At 39.0% G+C, this 27,206-nt stretch overlaps 1 protein-coding gene across 7 annotated transcripts in view; it reads left to right on the forward strand.

Moving 5' to 3' along the window:
• Positions 1–27,206, forward strand: part of anks1b (ankyrin repeat and sterile alpha motif domain containing 1B) — a 236,809-nt gene that overhangs the window by 135,162 nt on the left and 74,441 nt on the right. For all 7 annotated transcript variants that reach the window (XM_028570991.1, XM_028570990.1, XM_028570993.1 and 4 more), the window contains 2 exons: positions 5,452–5,588; positions 21,210–21,396. In XM_028570991.1, the coding sequence (XP_028426792.1) occupies positions 5,452–5,588; positions 21,210–21,396 (324 nt within the window). The remainder of the gene's footprint in view (positions 1–5,451; positions 5,589–21,209; positions 21,397–27,206) is intronic.

The following is a 27,206-nucleotide window of genomic DNA, read 5'->3' on the forward strand; positions in this document are numbered from 1 at the left end:
TTTTCCCGCCCAGAGAATTTGGCCCACCCATGAGAGAGAGATATCATGGCTTTCAAACAAGCAAAGTGGCAGTTGGTCAAGGCCACACCCCCACCCTCCACCTTGCCTCCCCTCTCTCCTCCTCAATAGCTACAGACACAGAAATGGCACATACTAAGGAAAGCTCATTGTGGGACTGGCTCTAGTGGCTGTAATTCTGCACCAAGGCTGAATTTCGGGAAAGAGACTTCAGATACAGTATTAGAGGACCACTAAGGTCTATATAAAAGCATCCAAAGAGCACCATGTCATGGGACCTTTAAGAAGCCATGCAGCTGGCCTTGAATGTACACAAGGACACGTTTGTATATTTCTATTTTTATATCTAATCTTTGTATCATACTTTGTACTAGACATGCTGTACTATGTGTGCTTGGCATGCAATATCTGAATCCTGTGAAAGCTGTTAAAGCATTTCAAAGTTTCACATTTTCCCAGAGACGGTGCCTCTCTCTACTCACACATGTGAACCTAAACATATGGATGTAAACAGTGTAGGTATAATACCCTACAGTTCACATCTACTGTACACTCATGCATGGGTTATGTATACTGTATGCACCATTATATGCATACTCATACTCAAACGCATATCAACTTCTACAAGGAGAGCTGAGATTGTTTCCCAGGAGTGAGCTCAATGCAGATCTGAAAGAAGCACAGTCACACGCACACACACACACACGCACGAATGCACGCGCGCACGCACGCACACATCCATCATCAAAGCCTTAGTGTTGACAGGCTTATTTACTCAATGGGACAAAACCTCAATCTCTATCTATATATATATCCCTCTGGTGCATTCTTTCTTTCTTTTTCGCTCTCATTTGTCCTGTTTTTGTTTTATCTGTTTACGCCCACATTCAATCACTGATTCAGCCCCAGGCAGCTCTTTATGGTGTGTGTCTATTTGTGTGTGTGTGTGTGTGTGTGTGTGTGTGTGTGTGTGTGTGTGTGTGTCTACATGTGTGTGTTTGTGTCTACATGTGTGTACTTGCACAACCCCAAGTAAAATCTAGTAAGTACATGCATCTGCGTCTGTGTTTGCACACACATGCACACATGAAAACTAGGGATGTCAGCATTAACGCGTTAATCGCGATGCGATTAAATTTTTTTGACTCTAGATTCAAATGTGTAACTAGATTCACACATTTTTCTTTTGTTTACAGTAAATAAATAATAAACAAATACAAATCTTAAAATCAAGTTCATAAAGTCCCTTTGCTTGTATTAATTTGATTCCCAATGAACTAGTAACTGGTAAGAATGGCTTTCCATTGTTAATATGTACTTAAAAACAGTTCTGAAGTGCAAAATAATAGAATTTTAATCATGTGATTAAAATATGCAATTAATCGCGATTAACTATAGAAATTCAGCGATTAATCATGATTTTTTTTTTTTTTATTATTGTTTGACAGCCCTAATGAAAACACATGCGTTGATACTCTAGATGTGGGAGCATGCTGGGAAGCTGTGTCACTTTCCGCTAAAGGACTTTACAGAAGAAGTTTGGAGATCCAATCTCATTTCTTAGACACTGTCAATGTCCTTGCACTCAGTCTCACACATTTCACAGAAAATGTCTTAAAATGAACAGAGGTGTGGTGGAAGTTTCTATGTAGCAGATTGAGTAAAGATGTCTTCAATAATAGAAGATGAGAAAAACCAAACTCTTTGTTTAATTACTTTCAAGCAGAAGCTGAAACTTTAAGAACAGGAAACGTCTAAGCGCACTTGTGTCTAGGTGTGATAATGTCTCGCAGCCATCCTGTTCCTACAGCCTGAAAATACCGTTTTACAATACATGCAGTGTCTGTTATGCAGATACTGGCACGATAAGATAACACAAAAATAGTTAGTAACCATTTTCAATACAACAGTGTTCATGTGTTCTTGTTTCAAGTAAGCATAATTCATAATTATAAAATGTTCCATTACAACAGACCTTTTAAGATATTCATGTGCTTCAAAAACCCTAATCAAAGACCAAAGTTGAAAGCAAACAAAAGCTGAAATGTAAGGAGACCACATCTAAGATCAAACCTAACGTTGACTAGATACTTCAAAGCCAGGTGTCCAAATGCTGCTGACCAGAGAGCAAAGCAATTTAAATCAGCGTTTCTTGGAAAGAGACTAGGCTTTGAAGTCAGTGACTCAAACAAAAGTTGGATTGACAACAAAGTAGCAGTTCTTTAATTTTCCAATCATGTCTTTATTAATTCAGACGTAATGATCCAGCAACAACAAAAAAGCAGATAATCAAAAAATGTCATTAAAAGAGTTGGGAACAGCGTCGTGTCAGCCAAGCACGGTTGGAGTGGAGGGGTGTCTTTGAGGTCTTTTCTGGGAATTAAGAGATTTTAGTAACCCGGTGTGGGTTTACATTTTACAGTTAGTTATTTGACTAATTCCACTAGTTTTATAACCAGTATTTTTTTCCACAAGCATGCAGTATTTCATCATGACCTAAGTATTTCTATTTCTAAAACTCTGACTATAACCCTGCTACTATCCTGTTTTTCTAATGGTGTTTTTAAAACGTTGTTCATATCCACCACAGAGTGTAATGATGCTACTGTTTAATTAGGAATTTAAAAAGAATAACATTTATAAAACAAAGTTTAAGGTGGAGGGTGGGGGTGTGGCCTTGACCAACTGCCACTTTGCTCCTTTGAAAGCCATGATGTCTCTCTCTCATGGGTGGGCCAAATTCTCTGGGCGGGCAAAGCAGAGAAAGGGGAGGTAACCTTGCTCCTTATGACCTCATAATTTATATATAATTTATTGAGCTTTCATTTTCTCAAAGGCAAAGCAGGATACCCAGGGCTCGGTTTACACCTATCGCCATTTCTAGCTACTGGGGGACCATAGGCAGGCTGGGGGAACACATATTAATGTTAAAAAAACCTCAAGTGAAATTTTCATGTCATGAGACCTTTAAATACTAGAAGACATGGACAGAAAAGGGCCTCTCTTCAGAGAGGCTAGTCTCTAGTGTCTTTGTCACTTATTTTGCTGTTTTATGAAGATGAATACATTATGATTAAAATGCTCTTGATTTCAACCACTTGGAGTGTTAAGCCTTCCTAAGCAAACAACAGAAATCCTCAGTACCCTAAACATCCTGGCAAATGAAATGTAAAGGTGCTCCCATCTAATTCAATTACAGGAAGCCGTATCCCTATTAGTGTCATTAGAGCCCTGCACAGGCTTTAAATCTAGGCCCTATCTCGGCCCCTGTCCGACAGCTTATCAGAATCCTTGGCCTGAGCCCAACTGGAGCCCGTTATTTTTTTTTCTTTTTCTTTTTTCTCCCCATAACACAGCATATAGGCTACTATTGCAGGCTCCATTAAAATAGTTGTTTTAATGGCAAAGTGATTATATTTGTTTTTGTTTCTTCATTAAGTTAACTTTGAAAAAAGTTTTGAGCATTTTTGTTAGTAAAATCTTTTTTAAATATAATTTTTTGGGGCATTTTGGCCTTTAATCGATAGTACAGCTGTAGTCAGGAAAGAGGGGAGAGAGAGAGGGGTTAGACATGCAGCAAAGGGCCGCAGGTTGGAATCAAACCCCGGGCCGCTGCGGTAAGGACTGAGCCTTGGTTCATGGGGTGCATGGCCAACATGCCGACAGTGAGTTGACCAAATGTTGATCAATTCAGCCTCTCAAATCAACACCTGACTTGCCTACAGTAAAATCCATATATTAAACACTTCAAGCATACCACAATGTTAGTTAAATGTTTATCAGGACCAGAGTAAAAAGGCATTTTTGACAAGCTGCTGCAGCTCGCAATGGTGTGCACAAAAACCAACAGGCTATACAATCTAAACAAATCTACGCCACAGCCAGAAGCACATTCTCTTACAGAGCATTGTGGAGAAAAACACAGCATCCACAGTGGATGGTTTTAGTCCAGTCCTTTCTTTTATAACTCTTCTAGCTGCGCTGAAGACACGCTCGCTGCTGCTACTGCAGCTGTTGCGGCTGCCGGGGACACAAACACCGTGCCGCTGCGAGACAGTCGCGGTCTTGTGTTGTTTCCACCAACACAGCACAGCTCTTAGTGTCATACAAAACATCATCACCAGCCTCACATTTTATTTTATGTGTTGCTTTGTTTTTATTTTTAAAAGGTGAGAAAGATGAGTCGGAGTTGTAAAAAATCACACCTTCAGCTACATTAAAAAATAGTAAAAAATAAGGAATGTTTTTATTTCCAGTTTTTGGTTTAAGATGTGATAACTTTATCTTTAAGCAACAGCAAATATACAATAGGACTCTGCTGTTACTGTGTGTGTGTGTGTGTGTGTGTGTGTGTGTGTGTGTGTGTGTGTGTGTGTGTGTGTGTGTGTGTGTGTGTGTGTGTGTTAAAAGTCCTGGCTGAGCGTCACCATAATTGGATGATATTCTGCCGTCTGATAGGATCCATGTTGGCAGGTGGCAGCTAACAGAAAGCCACTTTTGTGTGTGTGTGCATTCCAGCAACTCTGTAACAATATTTTAGGAAAGGTATGTTGGTCTGTGTTTTGTGTCCTTCTTGATGAAGACAAATGCTTTCTCCCTCTGAAATTTAATTTGGCTACTTCAGCACTTCCCTCTCCTTTCTTCCCTTCTTCTTCTCCTCTTCTTGTGTTTTTCCCTCCTACCCTCTGTTAAATGATCATACGCTGGGGAAATTAGTTCCGACACTTGGTTCTGCGCTAAGCTGCATACACACTCGTATGCGTCTCTGTGTGTGAGGAACTGAGACAGACATCAAACTGCACTGGGCAGCCGTCATATTTCCTGGTTGCTGCCGACACTTGTCAATTTGGAAAATACACTCTGCTCACCTCTCTCTCATGCTAACTCATCTCTGTGATTGCACATTAGGTGGGCGACACATTGTAGCTAAACAATGTTTTTCATTTCTCACTTTACCCAAAATTGCACTTAGGAGTCATTTACCAATATAACGTTAAAGTTAGTTGGCTGGTGCAGCTCTACAGTAACCCTAAATCTTCCCTCTTCATAACTGAAGTGACCGGGAAAAGTTTCAAAAAGATAATTAGGATGGAGCGCAAAGCACACTAGCTTTAGAACTGGAATTATGCTGCACAAGCTCATTTTGTGTCTTTTTTTTTTTTTTTTTTTTTTTTTCAAGCTACTTCAGTTGTTATTTTGTTTTGAGCTGCCTGAAATGAAGCTGTTTGTGATCCAATGTCTGTCTGCCAAGTCATGGCAGGACTATGATCACCATTGGACGTAGTGACCATCCTGAAAGAAGCAAAGTGGCTCGCCTTCTGATCCTGGCGTTAGCATGAATTCTCTCTGGCTGTAGTGTACAGTGATAGAGATTGCAACATAAAACACAATACTGTAATGAGAAAAACAAATCTCTCTCTCTCTCTCTCCAAGGTCACTTGTCCCATGTAACGGTGAATGAGGGGGAGCACGGTAACCATGGCAACTGCTCGACAGGCCCCACTCCAGACTGCTCCCCCCCCTCCCCCGACACAGCCCTGAAGAACATTGAGAGAGTCATCCGCCCACAGGTGAGTGTGTGTGTGCACACACACACACACACACACACACACACACACACACACACACACACACACACCCCTACCTGGTTACAGAAACCCAGATGAGCCCCTATCCTAGGTTCAAGAGCCTGTTCTTGTTGGTTTACTGTACAATAAACTGTGTTACTGTGGATGTATACACAGACAATTTCCTGATCAATGTCTAAGGCTGCATTGTACACAATTCTCTATCAACTGCACACACAGATGTTTATAATCGTGGCTTTGAAGCAATGTGGTCTGCAGCTGCCCCCTGAGTTGTTGGGCTATGTTACCTCCAAGCCCATCACTTCCTCATCCACCTCCTTCAAAAACACACCCTAGCCAACATATTTTAGAGAAAAATGAGGAAAGAATGTCATAAAAAACAACACTGTACCAAGGTGACATACAGCCATTATGAAAGTTCAAACAAAGAGACATACTGTATGTGCGGATTTTCCCACTTTCGATGACTTTCGCCTGTGTGCTTGGTTGTCTCCATCAAGGTGTCTTACAGCAATTGGAACTCTTGAAAGGATGAGAGCATGAGTATGTTCACATTAATTACATGCAGACGAAATGTTGCAGTTACTTTAACCTTTTCAAAAATATAAACTGCTTGTCTGTGAATATATTAGTCCAGTTTTACTTTAATAAAGACTGGTTAGCTTAACTTTTAGTTGCCAGTTGTATTTTGCATGGCAGTCGATGAAAAGCATGCAAAAACTGCAGTAAGAGTGTGGTGTATCATATTAAGGAGAAACTGGAATGTTATTAGCAAACAAGAATTGAATTTACTATTTTGTGATTTTAGTCAGAATCATGGAAGCTAATAATCTTGTTATGTAGGCTACATGAATCATCTTTTTGATCCCAAACTCCGTCTGAACAGCTGCATTTTTAACTTAAGTGACATAGTAGTTGGTCATCATTGAAACCGTTTAATTGATCGTTTAATCATTTAAAGTGAAGGTCTGACCTTGATAACTATCTAAGGTGATCCAAATTGAGAAGCCAAATCCAGCAGACTGTTAAAATCCATTGTTCAGGCAGCCTGAAGCTAATTATAATACAGAAAATGTCTAATGCATATTTGTGTGGAATCTAACAAAAAAAAGCTGCATCAGGATAATTTCAGGGGCAACCAGTTTAGTGTTAAAGAAATCTGCAATCTGCAATCAATATGCTACAGCATCATCATATCAGATGTTTCTTAGAAAACTTCACAGTCTGTTCCTTTGGTAACAGACTTGTACAACAGAATATATGTAATAATGGGGCGCATGAATAACTTCAAATCAACATTCAGCAATTCAAAAGCAACAGCAAATCAACCACCTTAGTGACTTGAGATTAATTTAGTCCTCTCACCTTGTCAGTGGGAAGATAGTATCAGACACACAAGCTCAGCGTGAACGTTTTGCACCTTGATAATTAAAGTCAGTTGTTTTCTCAGTCTGCGGGTGATGCTTCACATAACGCTGAAAAAATATCCTTCTGAACTGCTTGTTTAGTCTCGTGATAAATCTTACTGAAGAATAGGCAAAAGGTCGCTTGGTGGGGTGAGACAATTATTTTGTAAATCAATCTTATTTTCAAGAATTTCCCTGAATCAAGTGTTTCCTCCTTATTCAAGATAAATACACTGGTTTCATTTTTTAACTTTAAGAAAATAAGAGTTTTAGGGCTCATAATGAGACAAAATGGCTTGTTAAAGTAGATCAAACCTGCTTTCACCTGCCTCTAACTCTCTCTCTGAATGTTCTTTACTCACCTCAACATGTTCTTTTCCACCCTTTTTTCCTTACCTCGCATCCTCATAAGGTCTGACTTTGGCATGTTAACTAATGTGTGTAGAGGGATCACATGCGGTGCCTAGCAGTCGTCTGCTCAGCTTGAAGAGCACATAATCAAGGAGCACCAAAGTTCAATTTTATAGTGCTTAATGAATTCTCTAGAATTTATTTAATTTCCTTCTAGTGCTCCCGCTGGCTATTTCATCAGTAGACACTGTACGCCAAACACTCAGGCTAACATGCACATGACTGTTACAGCATGTATATAAGAGTCTGGTGTAGTGCTATAGTCCCTCCTGTTTTCAGTATTGGAATATTAATGTTGGCTTTCAGGCTAAAGTATTGATTAAATTTCACTGTTGTTTGTAAACACGGTGAATGTGATAACAGTAAGGATGTAAGGATGATTTGATCAGATGGTTTACTGCCATCCTACAAACAGTAATATAACTCTATTTTAAATCATATCTAGGTTGCTTTGAACAAAATTGAATAATACATCTGATGGGATCCCTTTAGGGATCTTGGTATTAAACTTGCCAAGAACTACAGAAATAAGTACACAGAAATTGTTTATTTAATGACTTCTATTTTATACTGTCATTTGAATTATTTCTATTCAAATGTATTCCCTTACCCTCTACTAATACACATATCACAAATTTAACAGTGAATAATGTAAAAATAATGTAGCTCTCAGTGCCTCTAGTTTGTGCTGAACTCATTTTTTTACTCAACCAGATTCTGACTGCAGCTTCATATTTAACATACAGACATGAGAATTGAGGTCAATTTTCTCATTGAAGTCTTGGCAACAAAGTAAAAACGCATATTTCCCAAAATGTTAAACATTCCTTTAATTGAATCTAAATTTGTCACATCTTTCTTTTGAAAATGTCTGAAATTTTTTTTGTAGTAAAACTAGAATAAAATAACCACTTGGCTCTATGGGCGTGAAGAATCATGGAAGGACATGTCGGGACTAATGAGGCGCAATCAGGAAGCAAATATGGGTGTCTGCGCCATTGTTTCCAAAGGTCTCCGTTTCTGCCCGTCCAGACTTAAAGGTGTTCTAAGCGATCACGCGTTTTTTAGGCTACAACATTTTTTGTCACATACAGCAAACATCTCCTCACTATCTGCGAGCTGCCTGTCCCCTGAACACACTGTAAAAAAAAACACGGTCTCTGTAGACAGCCCAGGCTCCACAAACACTAACAAAAACCAACTGGCCAACCTGCACCACCAAACATAAGTCTTCCAGTGTTCCAGCCAATAACTGACAAGAAGGATTTGGGGGTGGGGGTTGGGGGGGTTAGTGCACGGAAGGGAGGGGGAGGGGACGGGATGAGGAGGAGGGAGGGGCGAGCTAGCCTCGTTTTGTTTGAAAATACTTTGAACGTCAACAAGAAGTGCCGTCACCCAACATCGCTTAGAGCACCTTTAAAAGCAGTTTAAGACAAAAACGCATTAGTGTGGACGTAGCCTAAGTCTTACACTTCTTTAAACAAGTAATTTGCAGTTTAATTTTATAATAATAATAACTCTTATTGCAATTTAAGAATTTTCTTAAATTCAGTACCCAATAAAACTAGACTTAAAACAAGTTGATGTATATGCCTGTATGGCATAATTTTCTTTGAATATAAGAAAAAATAATATTTGAAGACTACTGTGAGACACAGTGACTTGCTACTTTGCACATTTCTTACAGTGTGTAAACCAACCTCCCCGCTCTGACAAGTCTTCCCCAAGGCTGTTGCTGTAAATAAAAATGTGGTCTGAGTAATTTTGGTCTTTAACTCTGGGGTTTAAAGGAAACCAACCACAAGCTAGTTGTTGATTTAAAAAAACTAAAACATGTGATGTCTTGGTAAAAGATTAAAGAGATCAGCTGACTGAAATCCATGGACTTATTGCTTGGGTCTTTTTTATTTATGAATTGCTTGCTTCTCGTCCAAAGTGTCAGCCTTACATGTTAGTCTCCGCAAGTTTTTGATCACACTCATGAGCAGATGGGATGTGAAACACAAAGAATGTGAGAATACTCAAACTGAAAAGAAGCAGAAAGAGAGAAAGCAAAAATGATTCATTCCCCATGATTCATACTGCATCATGGGGTTATCAGTTTCTTACCCACTGGCTCCGTGTCCTACTTTGCGTCTTTTTTGTGTTCCTGCTTTTGTGTGTGTGTGTGTGTGTGTGTGTGTGTGTGTGTGTGTGTGTGTGTTAACAATAAACTATAATAAATATTTTGTGCCTACAATATATTCCTAGTTACAATCAACACATGATATAACCTCATGTTTGCATCTACCAAAGGCAGATAGCTGAGTCTGGGCGTCAAATGTCTTTTAATGTTTTGTTGTTTCATGTTATTTGTAACAATGTATTTTACGTGATAATTCTGTATTTGATATTTTACCTTGTTCAGCACATTGGTCAACCACAGTTGCTTTAATGTGCTATATAAGTACATTTGACATTGAAGCTGACATCTCAGACGATCACATGGTCACAACAACATTGCATTTGTTCGAGTGGGATCATCAATTGACGGTGTGTGTATTCAGCACAAACACAGCCTCAACAGCTAAATCATTGACATGAGTGTGAACAGATTAATGAGCTCTAACATTGCACTCTCTCACTCACGCGCACACACACACACACACACACACACACACACACACACACACACACACACACACACACACACACACACACACGTAGATCTAGAATATCCATTTCACACATTCAGATCTACTGTCACACATGCACACACTGTTACATATGTGTGAACACATACAAGAATGTACACAGTGACAATCTGGCTTTCCTCACCACATGCACACACTCAGACACATAACTCAGAGTGGAGTGCAGATAAGGTAGGCTAACTGGTTTCTGATGCTTTATGAAGGAGTGGATAGTAGATATTCTCCCATACAGAGGTTGAGATGATGCAGACACATGCACAAGAAGCACTTGATGGTAAATGTACAGAATGGAACACAGCTGTTACATAGGAGAGTGTATTAGAGCTTTACGAAGCAGGCTAGCAACTTGATTTGGCTTGATTTGTGTGCCAAACAACAATCGACAGATATAAACAGACATCTATCATAACAACGACACCTCGACATTATTACAGACCTATATTCAGCACATATTATAAGGTGCAGCATCCTCACACACAGAGGATGCTATTTTGTTTCACAGTTTGTCCAGCTGTGCAATACTGGTAGGCACAAGTAATCTGCGAGCCTGTTTGGTTCGGAGAGATGGCGCCCTATACCTACAGCCTGATGGTAACATATACGCTAAATAGGGGATGTCTAATAATAGCCTGCCTTTTCCGCTTGGTTTGTTTTGACCACCACAGATCTTGTGAACTAAAAGGTGATACATGTAATTTTAATTTCCATGTAGAGTAATTTTGAGATGACAGCATAATTATAGTGAACAAACGAGACAATAACAAAAAAGGCTGCCAGGCTCTACCAGCTCGAAGATATACTTTTTAAACTGCACTGCTGGGCCAGACCCCGTTAGAAAACTGTGAAAGGTTCAAAACAGTAAAAGCGTGCTGTTCTCAGTTGAAATGTAAACATATGAGATTATGGAAAACTTCATTATTATTATTTTTTTTTTTTTAAGATTATTTTTTGGGCATTTTAGGCCTTTATTGACAGAACAGCTGAAGAAATGAAAGGGGAGAGAGAGGGGTAATGACATGCAGCAAAGGGCCGCAGGTCGGAGCCGAATCCGGGCCCACTGCGTCGAGGAGTAAACCTCTATATATGGGGGCACGCTCCGTCAACTGAGCTACCCGGGCACCTGGAAAACTTCATTTTAAAGCCCAATGAAAGATTATTGTTGATATCATCATTAAATCAAATGACTAATGTAAGACAAATGTAATATAATTGCTAGTACTACTAATCCCACTGCCAAGCAACACCTTGTTCTGCAACTCACAAGCTCACACAGGCTAATTGTAGGCTACCTGCTAGTTCAAAATGGCTAGTGAAGAAGTAAATAAGCAGCTGGTTAAGAAAGTTAAACATTTACAATTAAATAGATCGTATCATTTTTTTTTTTTTTTTTTTTAAAGATTATTTTTGGCCATTTAAGGCCTTTTATTTGTATAGGACAGTTTAGACTTGAAAGGGGGGAGAGAGAGGGGGAATGACATACAGCAAAGGGCCGCAGGTCGGAGTCGAACCCGCGGCCGCTGCATCGAGGAGTAAACCTCTATATGAGCGCCTGCTCTACCAGGTGAGCAACTAGACCTCCAGCAGTTCTCTTTTTTTGGGCTTTCGAAACAAAACATAGGTCCACATCACAAGGTGGAAATCTCAAAGTTTTGTGCTGCTTGTATGACCAAATGTTTAACAATTAATTGAGCAGTGAAGCCATGTTGCTGTTAGATAACCATTATTTCATCAGCATTTCTATATATTTCCATTTGAGGAACTTACATTAAAGCTGCTTTCCTGACAGAAAATCACCTGATTATTTACTATAACACACACACGTACGCAGACAGATCACTAATCACTTTGGCAGTTAGAGCTCATTAATCTGTTCACACTCATTAATCATTTAGCTGTTGAGGCTGTGTTTTTGCTGAATACACACACCGTCACTTGATGATCCCTCTCTCACAAAGTTGCTCCAGTCAGTTAATCTTCCAGCAAATTTCTTTGGGTATGTGCATAATTACAGTACATGTCTACACTGTACAGATCTATGAATATGACTGCATTTGTGCCAGATCTTTATTGAGCCCATATTGGAGTTTTTGCAAGACCAAACATGTGCAAATACACACATGCTCAATAAACAGTTAGGGTAATCATGTTAGCTATTTACATTTTTTTCCAACTGCTTACACACAAAATCTTTTCATGTCACACAATTTTTGAAACCTCTTACTCAAAGTGCAAAACTACATAGCAAATCTCCAAAACCATAAGCTATTTCTCAGCCTTTCACTCAATCAAGTTTTCAATTGCATAAAACACTTTTTTCAAAACATTACACACAATTCTCTACCTAAAACACAAAAATCTAACAGGAAGTGACTTGATATCCATTTCTAAACACAACCAATCAAAATGCTACACTTATTTACCAGGGCACACACACTCCTCACATTTGCAAACACATTATGTCATAACTGAACACTAACCAATCATTGCTTTAGTATAGGCCTATACATAGGTCAAAGGTCAGATTACCTGTTTTGAACAATGGATGCCAACAATAGACAGAGAGTAAGAGGAGGAAGAGACAGGGGATAACAACGAGGAGGAGGGAAGAAGAGTAAGAAGGAGAGCCATCTCTGATGAGATCAGGGAGAGAAGCCCATCTTGAGTAGCTTTAAGGTGGCGTCCATACTGCATGCAACTATCTAATGACTATTTCAGCATTATAAATCAATCAGACTTTGTTTTGCACAAAGTGCATACAATTACACACACACACACACACCCGCCCCGACACACAAGCATGCACAAACACCACACACACACAAACACAAACACACATATTCTTTATTCTAAAAAGGATATCTTTGGTTTACATATGTTTATACTTTTGTTTTCTTGTTTCATGCTACTGTATACAGTTCTGTGCTACTCTTACTAACGTGATGTTTTGCCCAATAAATATTTTCTGTTTTACTGTAACATTACATTGTTTTTTACAGTGCACTTTTCAACCACTTTCAGCTGATTTACTTTCACTCTAGAACATTGTAAATGTAGATATAAACCTATTAAAGACAAAAGAGCCTTAGATTTAGAACAACAGTGTGTACACGGTATATCCAAACATTTACTATTATGAAAAAAGTGTTTACCATTTGATGCAAATGCTTCATTTTGAGAGTGTTTATGGTATTTTGAACGCAGTGTTTCATTTTGAAGATGTGAGGCATTTAGCATTTTGTGTGTGCAGTTTTAGGAATTGTGTGTAGAGTTTTGAAAAAAGGAGACATAGTTTTGAAAACATGTGTAAGCAGTTGGAAAAAACTAAAGAGGGATGGCAAGGAAAGAGGGAAGCAGGAAACAAAAAGTGATAAAAGAGAGAGAAGGACCAGAAGATCAAGGAAAAGGTTTTCCTTTCACGTATCTTGGTCAGCTCATTCCTCATCATAGCTGCAGGCTTACAGCGCTCCACCTGAAAGTTGCTGGGACAACTAGGAGACCTTTATACAGTGTGTGCTAGTGATTGGTTTCCCAGCCAGCACGACGCCTGTGGCCCCAGAGAGAGACGTGGTTCATACACAGCTAATTGAACTGACTAAAGGTAATGCTAAAAGCTCTCCAGAGGGAGTTTCACATCTGAGCTATTTCCTGGTATTTTCCACCTGTATTAAAAGGATTTGTATGTAGCATTTTGATGATTTCAATAAATCGTGCAGTTCATTCACCTCATTAGTTGTGAGCCAAGAAGCTGCTAGCTTTTACGGCCCCTATTTTAAACTGTGTGCCACTATAGATTTGGTGGGAAAACTGCTTTTATTGTTTATTACAGATAACGGACAGAAGGTGAATTACTTCTTGTTCAAATTGATCTACAGTAAGGCTTACTGAGTTTCTCACAATTTTAGATGATGGACAAAACTGGAAGACAGTCGGAGTTGAATGATAGCAGATATGGAAGGGAAGACAATTACAGTATTAGAAAATAATTTTTTTTTGTGTGTGGAAAAAATGGCTAAAAACAAAGTGCTTGCTCTGAGTTTGCAATCTAGAAAACCTCCAATGATATTGAATTGATTTTAGCACGCATAAGCCAGAAAGTGTCTGAAAGCTCCTGAACTTCATGATTTAGTATAAATTAAACAATGTGAAAGGAAAAGGCCAATTATGCCTTGATGATTAGGATAGGTTAAGAAAAGTGTTTTTGATTTAAAAAGCTACCTGACTCGACCCCTCGGTAGATACTGATTCAGTGTTCAAACAGCAACCCACAGTAACATGACACAATAACAACCAGACTTAAATTTTACTTTTTAATTAAATCAAGCTGTGCAGAGGCAATAACACTGACTTAATATATTACTCATGAGTGCTTCCACTACCACATTTATCATGACAAGCTGAGAGACTGTTTAGATTGTAAGAATTGTATATTTACTTGTTTTTTTTAAATTTCCAACAGTTAACAAATAAGCAGAAAGAGGCTTTTTAAATTCAGATTGTCATTCAGCTTTCCTGATGAAAGTAGAGCGATAAGAGAGCAAGTAACTCTACAGTACTTCAGTGGACAGAGGATGTATGTCTGGAAAGGCACAGCCACATGAACCATGTTTGAGCCTTTAGGGGGGGCACTATATATGTTAATGTCACTGAAATGGTCTCAAAAGTGTGTCAGTACCTGAAAGGCTCACCTGAGTGAAACGATAAAAAAAATGTTTCCTGAGGAGAGAAATAAAAAAGAAGCTTGATCAGCAAAAGAAACTCCAAAATGTATCAAAAGAAAGGGGTTTTGCTGAATAGTAGAGTAAGTTTTAGAGTTGCAGTTAAACGTTTGTTACTTGAGAGGATGGGGTTTGGATGTTTACTACTTTTTATATTCTCTTTTTCCTCTCTGCTGTTGATGTGTCATCTGCTCTGCTCTTCTCACCTTTTGATTTTTTTTTGAGTGTTTACCTCTTTCTGTGAATGTATGAAACCACTGGAATAAGAACAGAACAAGGGAGAATGTAAAAGAAGTAAAAAAAAAAAAAAAAAAAAAACACTGCCTCCAAAAGATGTAAATTGCTCCATACACAGCCTCATTAATACATGGCTACTGCTAACAGAAGAGAAGTTTGCTTCAACAATTGAAAATATCAATTAAAACCATTATGATTACCTTTCAGTCTGCTGCTCATGCTAATTTACTAAATGAAAACATTTTGGAATAAATAACCCTGACTCTTTGGTACAATAAACATACATTGTTTTTTTTAGCATTGCTCCTTAAGTTTGCACAGTAAATTCTGCTTTTCTTGAAGTTTCATTCATCAATAATGACCACCGCCAATACCCAATTGTACAGTATCTGATCTTTGAATCATGATCATTTTATGTGAGTTGATTATGCTGTTATTCACAATTTAGCACACAATTCCTCAGTTCCACACAGAAATAAGCATTTTTCAACGCATGCAAGCAAACTTAGACGGCAAAGTACACCTCACCTCATCTTAGGTGAGGAATTACACTTTTTAGCTAATGGGTGTGTCATTTATTAGCGCCCTAGCACAAACACACACACACACACACACATTAATGAGGTGTTAAACGGCATGTTTTCCCCCAGGGAAGCTATTACAGCGGTGAAAATGTCTTGTGTTGTAGTTTATTCAGGCATGGAGGTGTGTGTGTGTGTCTGTGTGTGTGTTTCTGTGTGTGTCTGTGCTCATTAATCCCAAATCAGCCATGACATGTTCATTAGTCTGCTGCCCGTTTGCGTTGTTAACGCTTAGCCTCAGCCAGAGCTACAGTGTGGGTGTATGTTTTGTCGCATATGTCAGTGTGTGTTTATGTGCGTGTGCAAGCTCTTAATAAGCACGAGTCCAGAGAGAAGACGCCTTTAGTTGTTAGAAAGAAGCCAAATCCAGATACAGTACACAGAGACAAGGCAGAGATAAGTGCTGGAATAAAGAGATGCTTGAAGGATGAATAGAAGAAGTTGCCATTAAACTCATTAAACATTAGATATCTTGCAAAAAAAGACACACACACAAGCACAGCCTCAACCTCCCATTTTGAAATACCACAGATTCATATTACAGCAGTTCCATCATTCTGGGTTCATCTAATTTATTTTGGGTTCTGTTTCCATGCGGGCTCATGGTGTGATTTATGTAGTTTAATATCAGTATGTTTGATTTTGTTTCTTCACCATAGGCCATCAATGCTTTTGATTACAAAGAGGTCATAAAACATACAAGGATTTTGTTTTATTTGTATATCTTTCGCACCACAACATCCAACTAAAAAGAGAAAAACAAAAAAATACACATTTCTGACAGCAAGCTTATGTAATGTTCCCTGGCCCAGTGAGGGTGACTCCCTGTTGGGCTCATACATCATCATCCTATTCCCGGTTGCCTGTCTGGGCTGTTGTGATCTTGTTTGGTTGATGCATTGGTCCTTTAAACATCCCTGGTCTCTGCGGGACACTGCCGCTGTGGTGTTATTCCCCACGGACCAACTCTCCAAGTGCTGTGCTGCATTCTGGTCTGTTGAAGCTGCTTAGTTTGGGACTTTAGTCTCTGTGCCTCATATATACTGGATTTCTCCATGTAGAAAACCACACAAATGAGGAAGAAATAAACCGAATACTAACCATCTCTTAGCTCTTCATTTCATACTCTGGAATATTTGGCCTTAAGTGGTGTTCTGGCCGACACACTTGAGTGAACCTAGCTGTAAACCCAGAACCAGCGTCTAGACTGAGCATCTACCTATTGTCTTCACGACACTTAATGTATGGCAATTAAAAATGGTGAGTGCAGAAACATTCTCTTTGATGGACTTGTGTGCGTGTGTGTGTGTGTGTGTGTGTGTGTGTGTGTGTGTGTGTGTGTGTGTGTGTGTGTGTGTGTGTGTGTGTGTGTGTGTGTGTGTGTGTGTGTGTGTGTGTGAGAGAGAGAGAGAGAAAGTGTCTTGATTTGACCTTGAAATTAATGTACAGTAGCTATAGTGTTAGCATTTTGGTCAGATTTGATGGAAATGTTAAAGAAATGCCCAAAACACTTGCAAGAGTTACGAGAAGATCAATACCAGTGTACGTTAAATATGAAGCTACAGCCAGCACCCGGTTAGCTTAGCTTAGAACAAATGCAACTACTACCACCTCTAAAGGTCACTATTCTTGGCCAGGAGCAGTGACTGTGCCAGGATAGCTGTTTCCACCCTTTTCCAGTCTTTGTGCTTAGCTTATAGTAGTCAGTAGCTTCATATTTATTGGCATACACACACACACACGCATATATATATATATATATATATATATATATATATATATATATATATATATATATATATATATATATATATAAAGCTTCTTTCAGCAAGAAATTAAACAAGCATATTTTCCAAAATGTTGAACTAATCCTTTAATACTTTTCCCTTTTTAATAATGAAAGTTACTTCCACAGCATTTTGTTTTTACATTAAATTGTATGCAAGGTTGTATACAGATATATAAGTCCTGCATTCAAATGTTTACTTCAAGTGAAGAGAGGTGTTATCAGCACAATTTACTTACATTTACTTTAGAGCTTTCAACTCTAATGCTGGATAGTTTAATGGATAATAATACATCACATTTTAAATTTGATATTTTGTAGTAAAATCTTAATCTGCATCATAACCAGTAACATTTCTCTGTCAGGTAAATGTAGTAGTACAATTTTTTCCTCTGAAGTAGAAGTACACAGTAAGTCAGTAGTTACGTGTTTTGGGGTCCTTCTGTAAGTCATTTTGGGGGAAAATTGTTCTGGAGAATGCTACAAACAGCGATACCACAGGCCAAGCAATCGACCCGTTTGGAACGGGCACTGCACTAGTTGAAAATAAAAAAGACGATAAAGCAGGGTATTCTTTAGGGCTTGGCTACCATGTAATTGACAGGTCGCTGTAGTAGCAACAGGATAGGCTAAGCAATGTGCATTTGGACTTTTAAATCGCCATAAGCTTTTTTTGTCTAAGAACTTGGACCCTTTCACAGTGTGCTTTACCTTTATCAAAATGTTAAAATATTGACATTATCAAGAATAGACAGAAACCACTGAAGATATAATAGTTAGTTTTTACTTGCAAGTAGAGTCAGTTTACAACACTCACAGCATAAGTACAGAAAGTGACTAACGTAAGTCTCAAACAGTAGCTTATGTATACAATCATAATACAGAGTTGATGTCGTCAGCTGTTGTCTTGTCAGTCATCGACGCAATGGCTAGTTGATGTCGTCTTGTTTAGAGTAATCAGTATAATATGATATGCACAGTTTAATAATAACAACAAGAGAAAAAATATGTAAATCACAATTTTTCTAACACAAAATTAATTGTAACATTTTGGTCTCCTAAAACTGTCTTGTTTAACATTCAGTTGCACCTTGCTAACTAGCTAGCGCTAGTCACCTTGCTAACCAAGCTAACTAGCTAGCGCTAGTCAGGTAAGAGCGACGAGGAAGAAGTCAAGTGACGTAATTCCTTTCAACATAACACATTACCAGCTAACAACATGCAAAGTGTGTTGTGGTAACAAGTGTGACATGAGCCATCGCTAGGGTGACCAGATTTCCCGGAACTAAAACCGGGACACTTTGCGCGTGACCGTAGTGATCGTGCACGCACACGCTTTTTAACGTGAACATGTGCCAGCCCAGGTCAGACATAGACACAGACAGATTAGACACAATTTTTCCAACAGCACACGTAGGCCTACTGCTCACAACATAATGGGGTATCTCAGCTAATATTCATGAATTTTCTTGGTATGTAGCTTACATATCTAAGAAATAATATTAAAAGACATTGCGTGAGTTTCGTGGGGGACCAACTTTATTTTTCAGAATTAAAGCATTCTTTTGGAAAATGCACCCACTGAACTTGTGAAAAGGTATTTTTCATTGCATGGCACTAAACAAATTATTTGGAACTGCTGCCACAGGCTTGAACTAAAGTTACGGTAACACTTTACGGGAAGGGTACATGAATTATGAATTAATGCATTAATTCATGATTTGTGCATTACTTCATTCCTTATATCTTATGAATCATCACGAATTGACATGAGTTCAATAACCTGTTTTGGCTTACATCACTTTGATTATTTGGAATGGTTTTGTATAGGGGTGCAACAAATCACAAAACTTGCAGTTGGATCGGATCACGGTTATGAGTCACAAATCGGATACATTTTCGGATCAGCACAAAAAAAGAGGGGGATTTAAATTATTTATTAAAAATGTAATAATCACAATAATTCACCAGTAAATTGCTGTTGAATGACAAAAACAGATGAGAAAAGGGTATTTTAAAATAACTGTGAATGCACCACGAGTTTTACCAGTTTTAAGTAAACGCAACCTTTATTCACGTCTGTGTTGTTTTTTTCCGAAAACAGCAGTGACCAAGTGCTAGCTAGTTTGTGTCTTTTAGCTCATAGCTTTAGCGGCAGACTCAGCATTTTAACCGTTTAACTGGGACAATTTCATAGTGGTTGGTGTAAACCAGGACATTTTAGCGTCCCGACAGGCTTTTGTCGGGACTCGGGACAAGCAACTCAAAATCGGGACTGTCCTGGTCAAACCGGGATGTCTGGTCACCCTAGCCATCGCAAAATTTTATTAAATTACCGCTGCAATACTATAAGAAAATAGACTTATTAGTTCCTTTCTTCCTTGTAATGCTAACCATGTCCTCCTTGTTTTTCCTCCTGTCCTTTATTTGCTCCTTCCCTCTCTACCTCCTTTCATCCTAAATTATGTTTACTCTGACTTCTTTATTGTGACTGTCTTTCTGTCTTCTTTTCCTTAATTCCTTCTTGCCTAACATCATTCACCTAAAAGTTTACTCCACCATCATTTCTTTCTTCTGTTCATTGTCCCTTCCCTTTTCTTTCATCAGTGCTTCCATTTTCATTCACTGTCTTTCCACCTTTCCACCCACTGTTTTTCCTTTCTCCCTGTGCAATTCTCTTTTATTGTTCATGGCCTTCCCTTGTTCAACCTATTTCCCTGCTCTTGTTTTGCTTTTGTTTTTCATCTCAATTTAGTTCAGTCGATCTGAAGACTCTTCAAAGCACGATGTGAGTGCACGGTGCATGGAAAAGAGTGTTCTCTCCTCTTCTACTTTCATTTCCTTTTATAACCTCTCCCCCATCTCTTTCTCCCTCAGGCTTCAGTTTTTGTGCCTTGAGTGACATACAAGACAGTGAAGGTCTCATGAAGGTTGTCCTGACGTGTGTCTGTCTCACTTTATTGGTTCACTTCGCCTACATTCTCCGACTTGTAAACACACACATACACGCACGCACGCACACTGTTTTGACTGCAGGTTGTTTAGAGCTGCAAGTGCCTCATTATGTAAGTCTAGATGTTTTTAGAGATGCCAGTCTACAGTTTCAGTTGTCCTTTGCCTTGCTTTCTCTCACACTGTGTCTCACTATTTCACTTGCTGTAAGCAAAGCAATCATTATGACTTTCTCTCTCTATTTCCTCTGTCCCTCTCTATTTTTTATACTTAAATTTAAATTTTACATTATATACACTCTGTTGAAATCTATATCTTATTACATCACACACATGTTCAGGTGTCAGAATGAATTTACGAGTATATTGCATTTAAAAAAAATGGATCTATAAAACAAAGAAATCGGTCATTATTAAAACAAGAATAACAAAATATGAAATAGGAATAATGAGCATTTATCATAATAGAATAAAGCAATATCAGATTTAAATGGTGCCAAGCATGTAGAAGGTAGAAAGAGAGAGCACCATCATTTCTCACAGGAAGTGTTTTAATTGGCAGGTTACGGTTTATTTTGTGTATTTCAGATTGGAAGCCAACACTCTGTGCCTATGAAACACTTATAAAGCAGCCAAAGCAGTGACTGTTAATGTGTAAAATAAAGTTAATCACTTAAAAGGAAAAGCAAATAACAAAAATGGATAAACCCAAAATACGGCCAGTTGCACAGGACAGAATATAGTAGTTTAGCACTCCAAAAACAATATAAAGGTTTTCATCTTTCTAACTGTTGTCCTGCTTGTCCTCCTGTCTTTTATCCAGCCCAAGCAGCGCACCTCTCTGTCTTCATCCCTGGACGTCCAGAGGCCGGTCAACCGCAGCTGTGAGCCCAGCGAGGTGAGCTCATCCCTAGGCTACGCCAGCTTCAGCACCAGCCCCCCTGCCAGCCCCCCACTCAGCCCTAATCAGGAGGACTCTGCAGGCTCCAACGACGACTGTCCGCTCACAGGTAAGACTCGTGAAACGGTCAGAAGAATGGAAGAGCGATTAATGTTAAAGGCTGTCTCTCAGCCAGAAGTGAGAGTGAGCGTCTGCTGAAATACACTCCTCCCTGACCTCTCATCTCACTGTGGTGGAGAATCAGCAGAAACACAAATATCCCCTCAAGGGGAATATCCCAATATGAAAACTCTTGATACTCTGTGAGGTCTCTTGACTATCTGCTGCATAGACACCAAGCAAAGAAATTAAATCAAAGACTTTATGATTGTTGTCACAGACTTTCCACATCTATATTTGCCAGCTAGTGACTTAGTGAGTGGTTGGGTTATTTTAGCCCCGTTCAGGCATCAATAATGCATGTGTTATTGCGCTCACTCTGAAGGTCAATATATTTAATGTCTGTATAACACTGTACCTTTGGCCTTGTGATGCATTCATTTCTTAGTTGACTATAATAACACTGCTGATGCCATCTTTCTTTAGTCTTTGTGTTGAAGCCTCCTTTTTTATTCAGTAGTTGCCTTAGTGCAGCTCTGCAACTCTTTCAGCCTGCAAACCAAATCAAACTTTTACCCTTTTGCCCTGGGTACCAGGAAATTTAAATCATATTTCGACTCCTGTCATGAGACCAGAGCCAAGAGACAAACACCTTAGAGGCTAACAACAGATCTTAGAAAGAACTGCAGGACTCGGTCGGACTGTGGAAGAAGTGAAGGGCACACCATGAACGTTCCATGATTTCTGTCTAACGGGCTGGCTACAGTATACGCGTAACGTAAGCGGAGCGGACGTTCCAAAACTACGCTTCCATTATAATCAATGAAACTGGCTACACCGGACAAAAGGGCAGCGCGTAGTGGTGCATATGCTCTGCGTAAAAATAGGACCGTCTTCAATTTATATTTTTTACGCGAGGTGTGTGTGGCCCTTTTACACAGAAATGAATCATAAAGTATCTATATTTCTTTTGTGACTCACACAATCCTACGCCGTTTGTGCCCAGCGTGTATAGCCAGTTAAAAGGTACATTCCGCGGGACATACGCTCTGCAAATGGTCTGCATACGTTAACGCGTTCAATGTAGCCAAAGCGTAAGGGGATTTAAATATATGATTCAGAATATGCTGAAATTGACCAAAAATATACTAGTTCCAGAAATAATTTGGAAGATTTTGTCAATTCAGAGTACATTTTTGTACATTTCAGCCTACAGCGTTGTCAGCAAGCACTCAATAATTCTACATAGGGTTTTGACCTTTACATAAAGTCATGTGGGTATGACAAATGTTTAGCCGCACAACATGACTTATTAATGATAGATCTACTGGTGTGTTTGCCAGGCTGTATCAGGCCATGAAGAGAACTTCAGTGTTGAGTAAAGGCCTTGTAACTCCGAAAGTGCCAAAGCCAAGTGCATATAAATAGCTGTTGGTGGCGCTATAAGTGTCGTAGTGCCTACTCGAACAACTTTAGCTGGCGAGCTGGAGAATTGCTAGCCTTTAGGACTTTTCAAAGGTTTTTTGAGGTGAAAACCTTTCATAACTGGTATATTAATCCCAATTGTGTTTTACTGGAAATTAGGATGCCAACAAGCACTTTCAGAGGAAGACTCTACCGGATATCTTAAAACCTAGGCTCCAAGACATCAGCAAAAGATGTTCTATTAGGCCTGCTGGGAGTCCCTGTTACTGTCAGACCAGATGAAACACTGTTAGTTTCCTCTAATGACATCTCCCGCTGAGTTTAAAAATGTCTCTTCCAAAAGGAATATTCAATGTAATGAATGTGGTGTTTTCTCGTAAGAATCTCATAATGAGGGCAGCTTTGTCTTAAATCTGCACATACTACACATGTCAGTACTCTTATATTTATGTTGACATAATAAAAAAGGAACATAAATACTAAATAATACAAATATGGTTAGTATTCACATGCACTTTTTAATGTGATTGTATATGAACATACAGACATCAACATCATGGTCCCTAAAATAACCTGTTTATCCCCGTGACCCCCGTCTGCTAACATTGTACCCTGTATGGAAACATCTTTCCTATTGATTTAACACTAAGGTGTCTACACTGTGTATGGTCAGGTAATAGTACCAGAGTAATTACAGTATTTATAAAATTTAAAAAAAGCATGTATTTCGTTGAAATTTAGCTTTTTATCCACTTCACTGGGATACCATAAGGACCCCTCCACTTCACTGTATCCCTGTGCCATACTTTGGGAACCACTGGTTTACTCCCAGCCTTCATTTCCTTTGTGTCATCATGTGTTACCATAGCGATGAGATTCATTGTTGTCAGGGCGAAGCGGTGGCCCTGGCGATAGTTCGCTGGCGATGTGGTCGTGAAGACGTCATTCTCTCACCTGGGTTTCAGTCCAACTGTCCTTCACACCTGCTGTTATCAGGCACCGACAGAAGAGGCAAAGCAGGGGAAGTGGACCAGGCGGGAGGCATTTTGTGTGTGTGGGTGGGTGGGTGGGTGGTTGTGTGTCTGTGTGTCTGATTCATCCAGGAGCAGTTCAGAGACCCAGCTAGACTTTGATCTATGTAGTGCCTCGAACGAAAAACACATTCATTATCAGTCCACAAGTGCATGCACACACAGACGTAAAACTGAATAAGACTTCCTTATCTACTATTCTCATTGAAGCATTGCCATGGCATTTATGCAACAAGAGTGTGTGTTATTTCCCTCTTTAACCTACAGTTCATACAATAATTAGTCTTGGGCCTGACATTGATGTCTGACTGATGTCTCTTTTTAGGACAAAGACTGAGGAGCAGTTATTGATCACAGTGTTGAAAAGCCCTCGTTTTTACTTTCAACACGTTTAATATTACTGTTTATCAAAGTACATTTGTGGAATGGGAAAATTATGGATACATAAGAATTTCATAACTTGGAAGAAGGTGTTTTAATGCTGATGCTAGCGATTGGTTTTCACATGACTGGTGTGATAACGAATCACCATAATCGATGCTGATAAGTACAGAACTGAAAATGGGCATCAGAGCCCCTCGCTTGGGGGGAGTAGACTGGCTGCATCGACAGTGACACAGCAGCCGCTTTAATCAAAAAGAATCCATAGCACTCACAATTTATGCTCTATTGTTCTAATATTGTCCCATTATTACCAGCGCTTCACACACACAACTTTTTAATTTTCTGCAATAACTAAGTCACACAATGCTCGCAAGCGAGACATTTTTTTTGTGGAGAACACGTATAGAGAAATGTTTTTTTAACAGGAGCCAAATTGAAATTGTCTGCCTTCCTTAAAATATTTAGCACCAACTGCCCAGAAACATATATGTATTTCAGTTCTTTTTTAATAATGGTCTTTAGTACCTATTCCTACTGATCAGCAGTTCATTTTAATTGCAAAAAGGTTGAAAAGATGCTTCAGACTTTCTTAAATGCATAACACATCGTTACCCCTGTGAGCTCCCAGATGCATTAAACCTGTGGATCCTGCATTGATTGTACAGCCAGCTACTGGTTATTTTCAATTTTGCAAAGTGCATCTTCGTCTTCGTCATAGGTTGAAAATTGTGACCAGTTGGGAAAACTGCGACAACCCTTACTTGACAGTAACAACTTACAGTATTTTTTGGATTTTGCTTTCAACTTAACCACAACACTCTACTTGTATATTATTTATTTTCAACATTTGAAAAGTTCCCATAACATTTGCTTGAGAAAAATATGGCTGTGTTAATGCAAACATATTGCATCTTGAGGCACTGGAGGCAAGATTGTCCTTTCCTCATCTTCTCTGTTGATTTTATAAGAATTTAATTTTAATTTCTGCCGTCGAATGGTTTACTGTAACAGTTCTGTCCAAACAAGTTAAAAGTACATTTACATTAAGAATAATAACATGTGTACATGTTTGTCTCTCTCTGACTATCTCATTGTCTCTCCTCGCTGGGAGCTCTAACACCAGGAATAGATTGGCACCCATTTATTTTTCCAATAATATATTTTTCTCTATTTTCCCCCCCTCCTCCCTTCTTTTTCTGCTACTCTGCTTATGCTCTCTACTTATTAGCTTTATAGGGCCTATTGTGGGGTTTCCATGGTAACAAGTGGCTTACAGAGAGAGAGAGAGAGAGAGAGAAGAGGGAGTATATATGTATGTGGGTACAGAAGGCAAAGAGTCACAGAATTCAAAGGATGCCAGTGAAAAAGAGAGTGGGTGAGGGAGAGAGAATGAGAGTCTAATGTTGCATCGGGAGGAGGGGGGGTGATGAACGAAAATCAGGAAAATGGAAAGAATGAAATGGGAGATATCAGGGGGTTGGATTGAGAAATGAGGACAAGAAAGTGAAGGGAACACTTTTTTTTTTGCCTGCACACCATAAAAGGTTTTTCCTTCCTTTCTCTCGAAATTTGTATCTCTTCTTCTTATTCCTCTCATTTTCCTCCTAAAAGTCCTGAACCGCTCTTTGGCACCAACCATTTAATTATTTATACAGTAAATCTCTGGCTCCGGAGCAGAGTATGCAGGTGTCAGCCACCTGCGTGGGCAGTCGCATAAAAAGGAGGCCTATTTATATCCCGATCCATCACTGGTGCTGCTGTTGATGCTACGGAACTACGGTTTATGTAATGTTGGACATTGCTGGAAAAGATTTTCCCTCAGTGCCTTCGGTGCAGAGTGCCAAGTGCAATGCAGTGTTATGCAAAAGCAGTGCAACTGTAGACACAGTTGTCCTCTGTGAATTATGCAGTGCCCCTTGCGACATGTCCGTAACAAACAGGCACAAATCTGCAGGTCTGTATTTATTCAACTGGAACACTTCACAGCTTCTTATACACACCATGTGAAAACATAATAGGTCTTATTCTCGTGTTTTTGTCTGTTATGACTATTGGGCAAGCTAACATCTAAAGCTTTACTCATCATTATTTTATATATAAACAGTGGGTCAGTTGACTACATGTAATGTGACAGCGGTTGCTGGCAGTGATTAACCCACAGAGTTACTTACTTACACATAAGATTTTAAGCTTTGCTAATTTTATCTCCATGCATTTTGTTAAATTGGTCTTCAAATGCCTAAATAACGCTGCTCCCCTTCCCCTTTGCAGAACAATAATAAAACAGCAAAGTGGTACCAGAACCATCACCCGAGGCAATTGTAGCATCCCTTTCCGTAGAACATCATTTGCTTTTTGCATTTTCAGTAAAAGGGGCAAAATCATGAAACTTTCTGCCAGACCACTTGAAATGTATCCCACCATTAGCCACAATCTTGCTCTCATATTTAGTTTTTACACTGTGCGCTCATTGTATACTTTCCTTCCATTTTCATTTCTTTATATTTCATCTTTATTGTATTTTTAATAATAACGTAAATCTGTATTTTTATTTGTAACCAAAAGCCCTACTAGGGACAAGTGTTGAGAATTAGCTTCGGCTAAAAACACTATGATACATACATCAGATGACTGTTGAAGTTTATCTATGTTTTTTTATATCTGTCCCTATCTAAATAAACCTTTTAAAAAAACATAGCTTTTTAGCTTTTTCCAGCGAGTGTTTTGGTTTTACAGACTAAAACTTTTATGTTTTGTTTCGCTCTCATAGAGTTGGTTCTCGAAGCACCAGACAGCTGTTTTCAGGGAAAAAACTCCAATAAACTGACTGTACGCTACCTGCTCAGCACCAAATGGCAGACAGACTAAGTTTGTGCCTAGCTGGTGAACAAGGTGAAGCATTTAGCTGCTAAAGAGTTCAGAGTAGCCAGAAACACAGCTCCAAATGAATGCTAATGTTCCGTCTCTGCTCGATGTGTAA

The sequence above is a fragment of the Perca flavescens genome, chromosome 23 (assembly GCF_004354835.1).
Source record: "Perca flavescens isolate YP-PL-M2 chromosome 23, PFLA_1.0, whole genome shotgun sequence".
Lineage (NCBI taxonomy): Eukaryota > Metazoa > Chordata > Actinopteri > Perciformes > Percidae > Perca > Perca flavescens.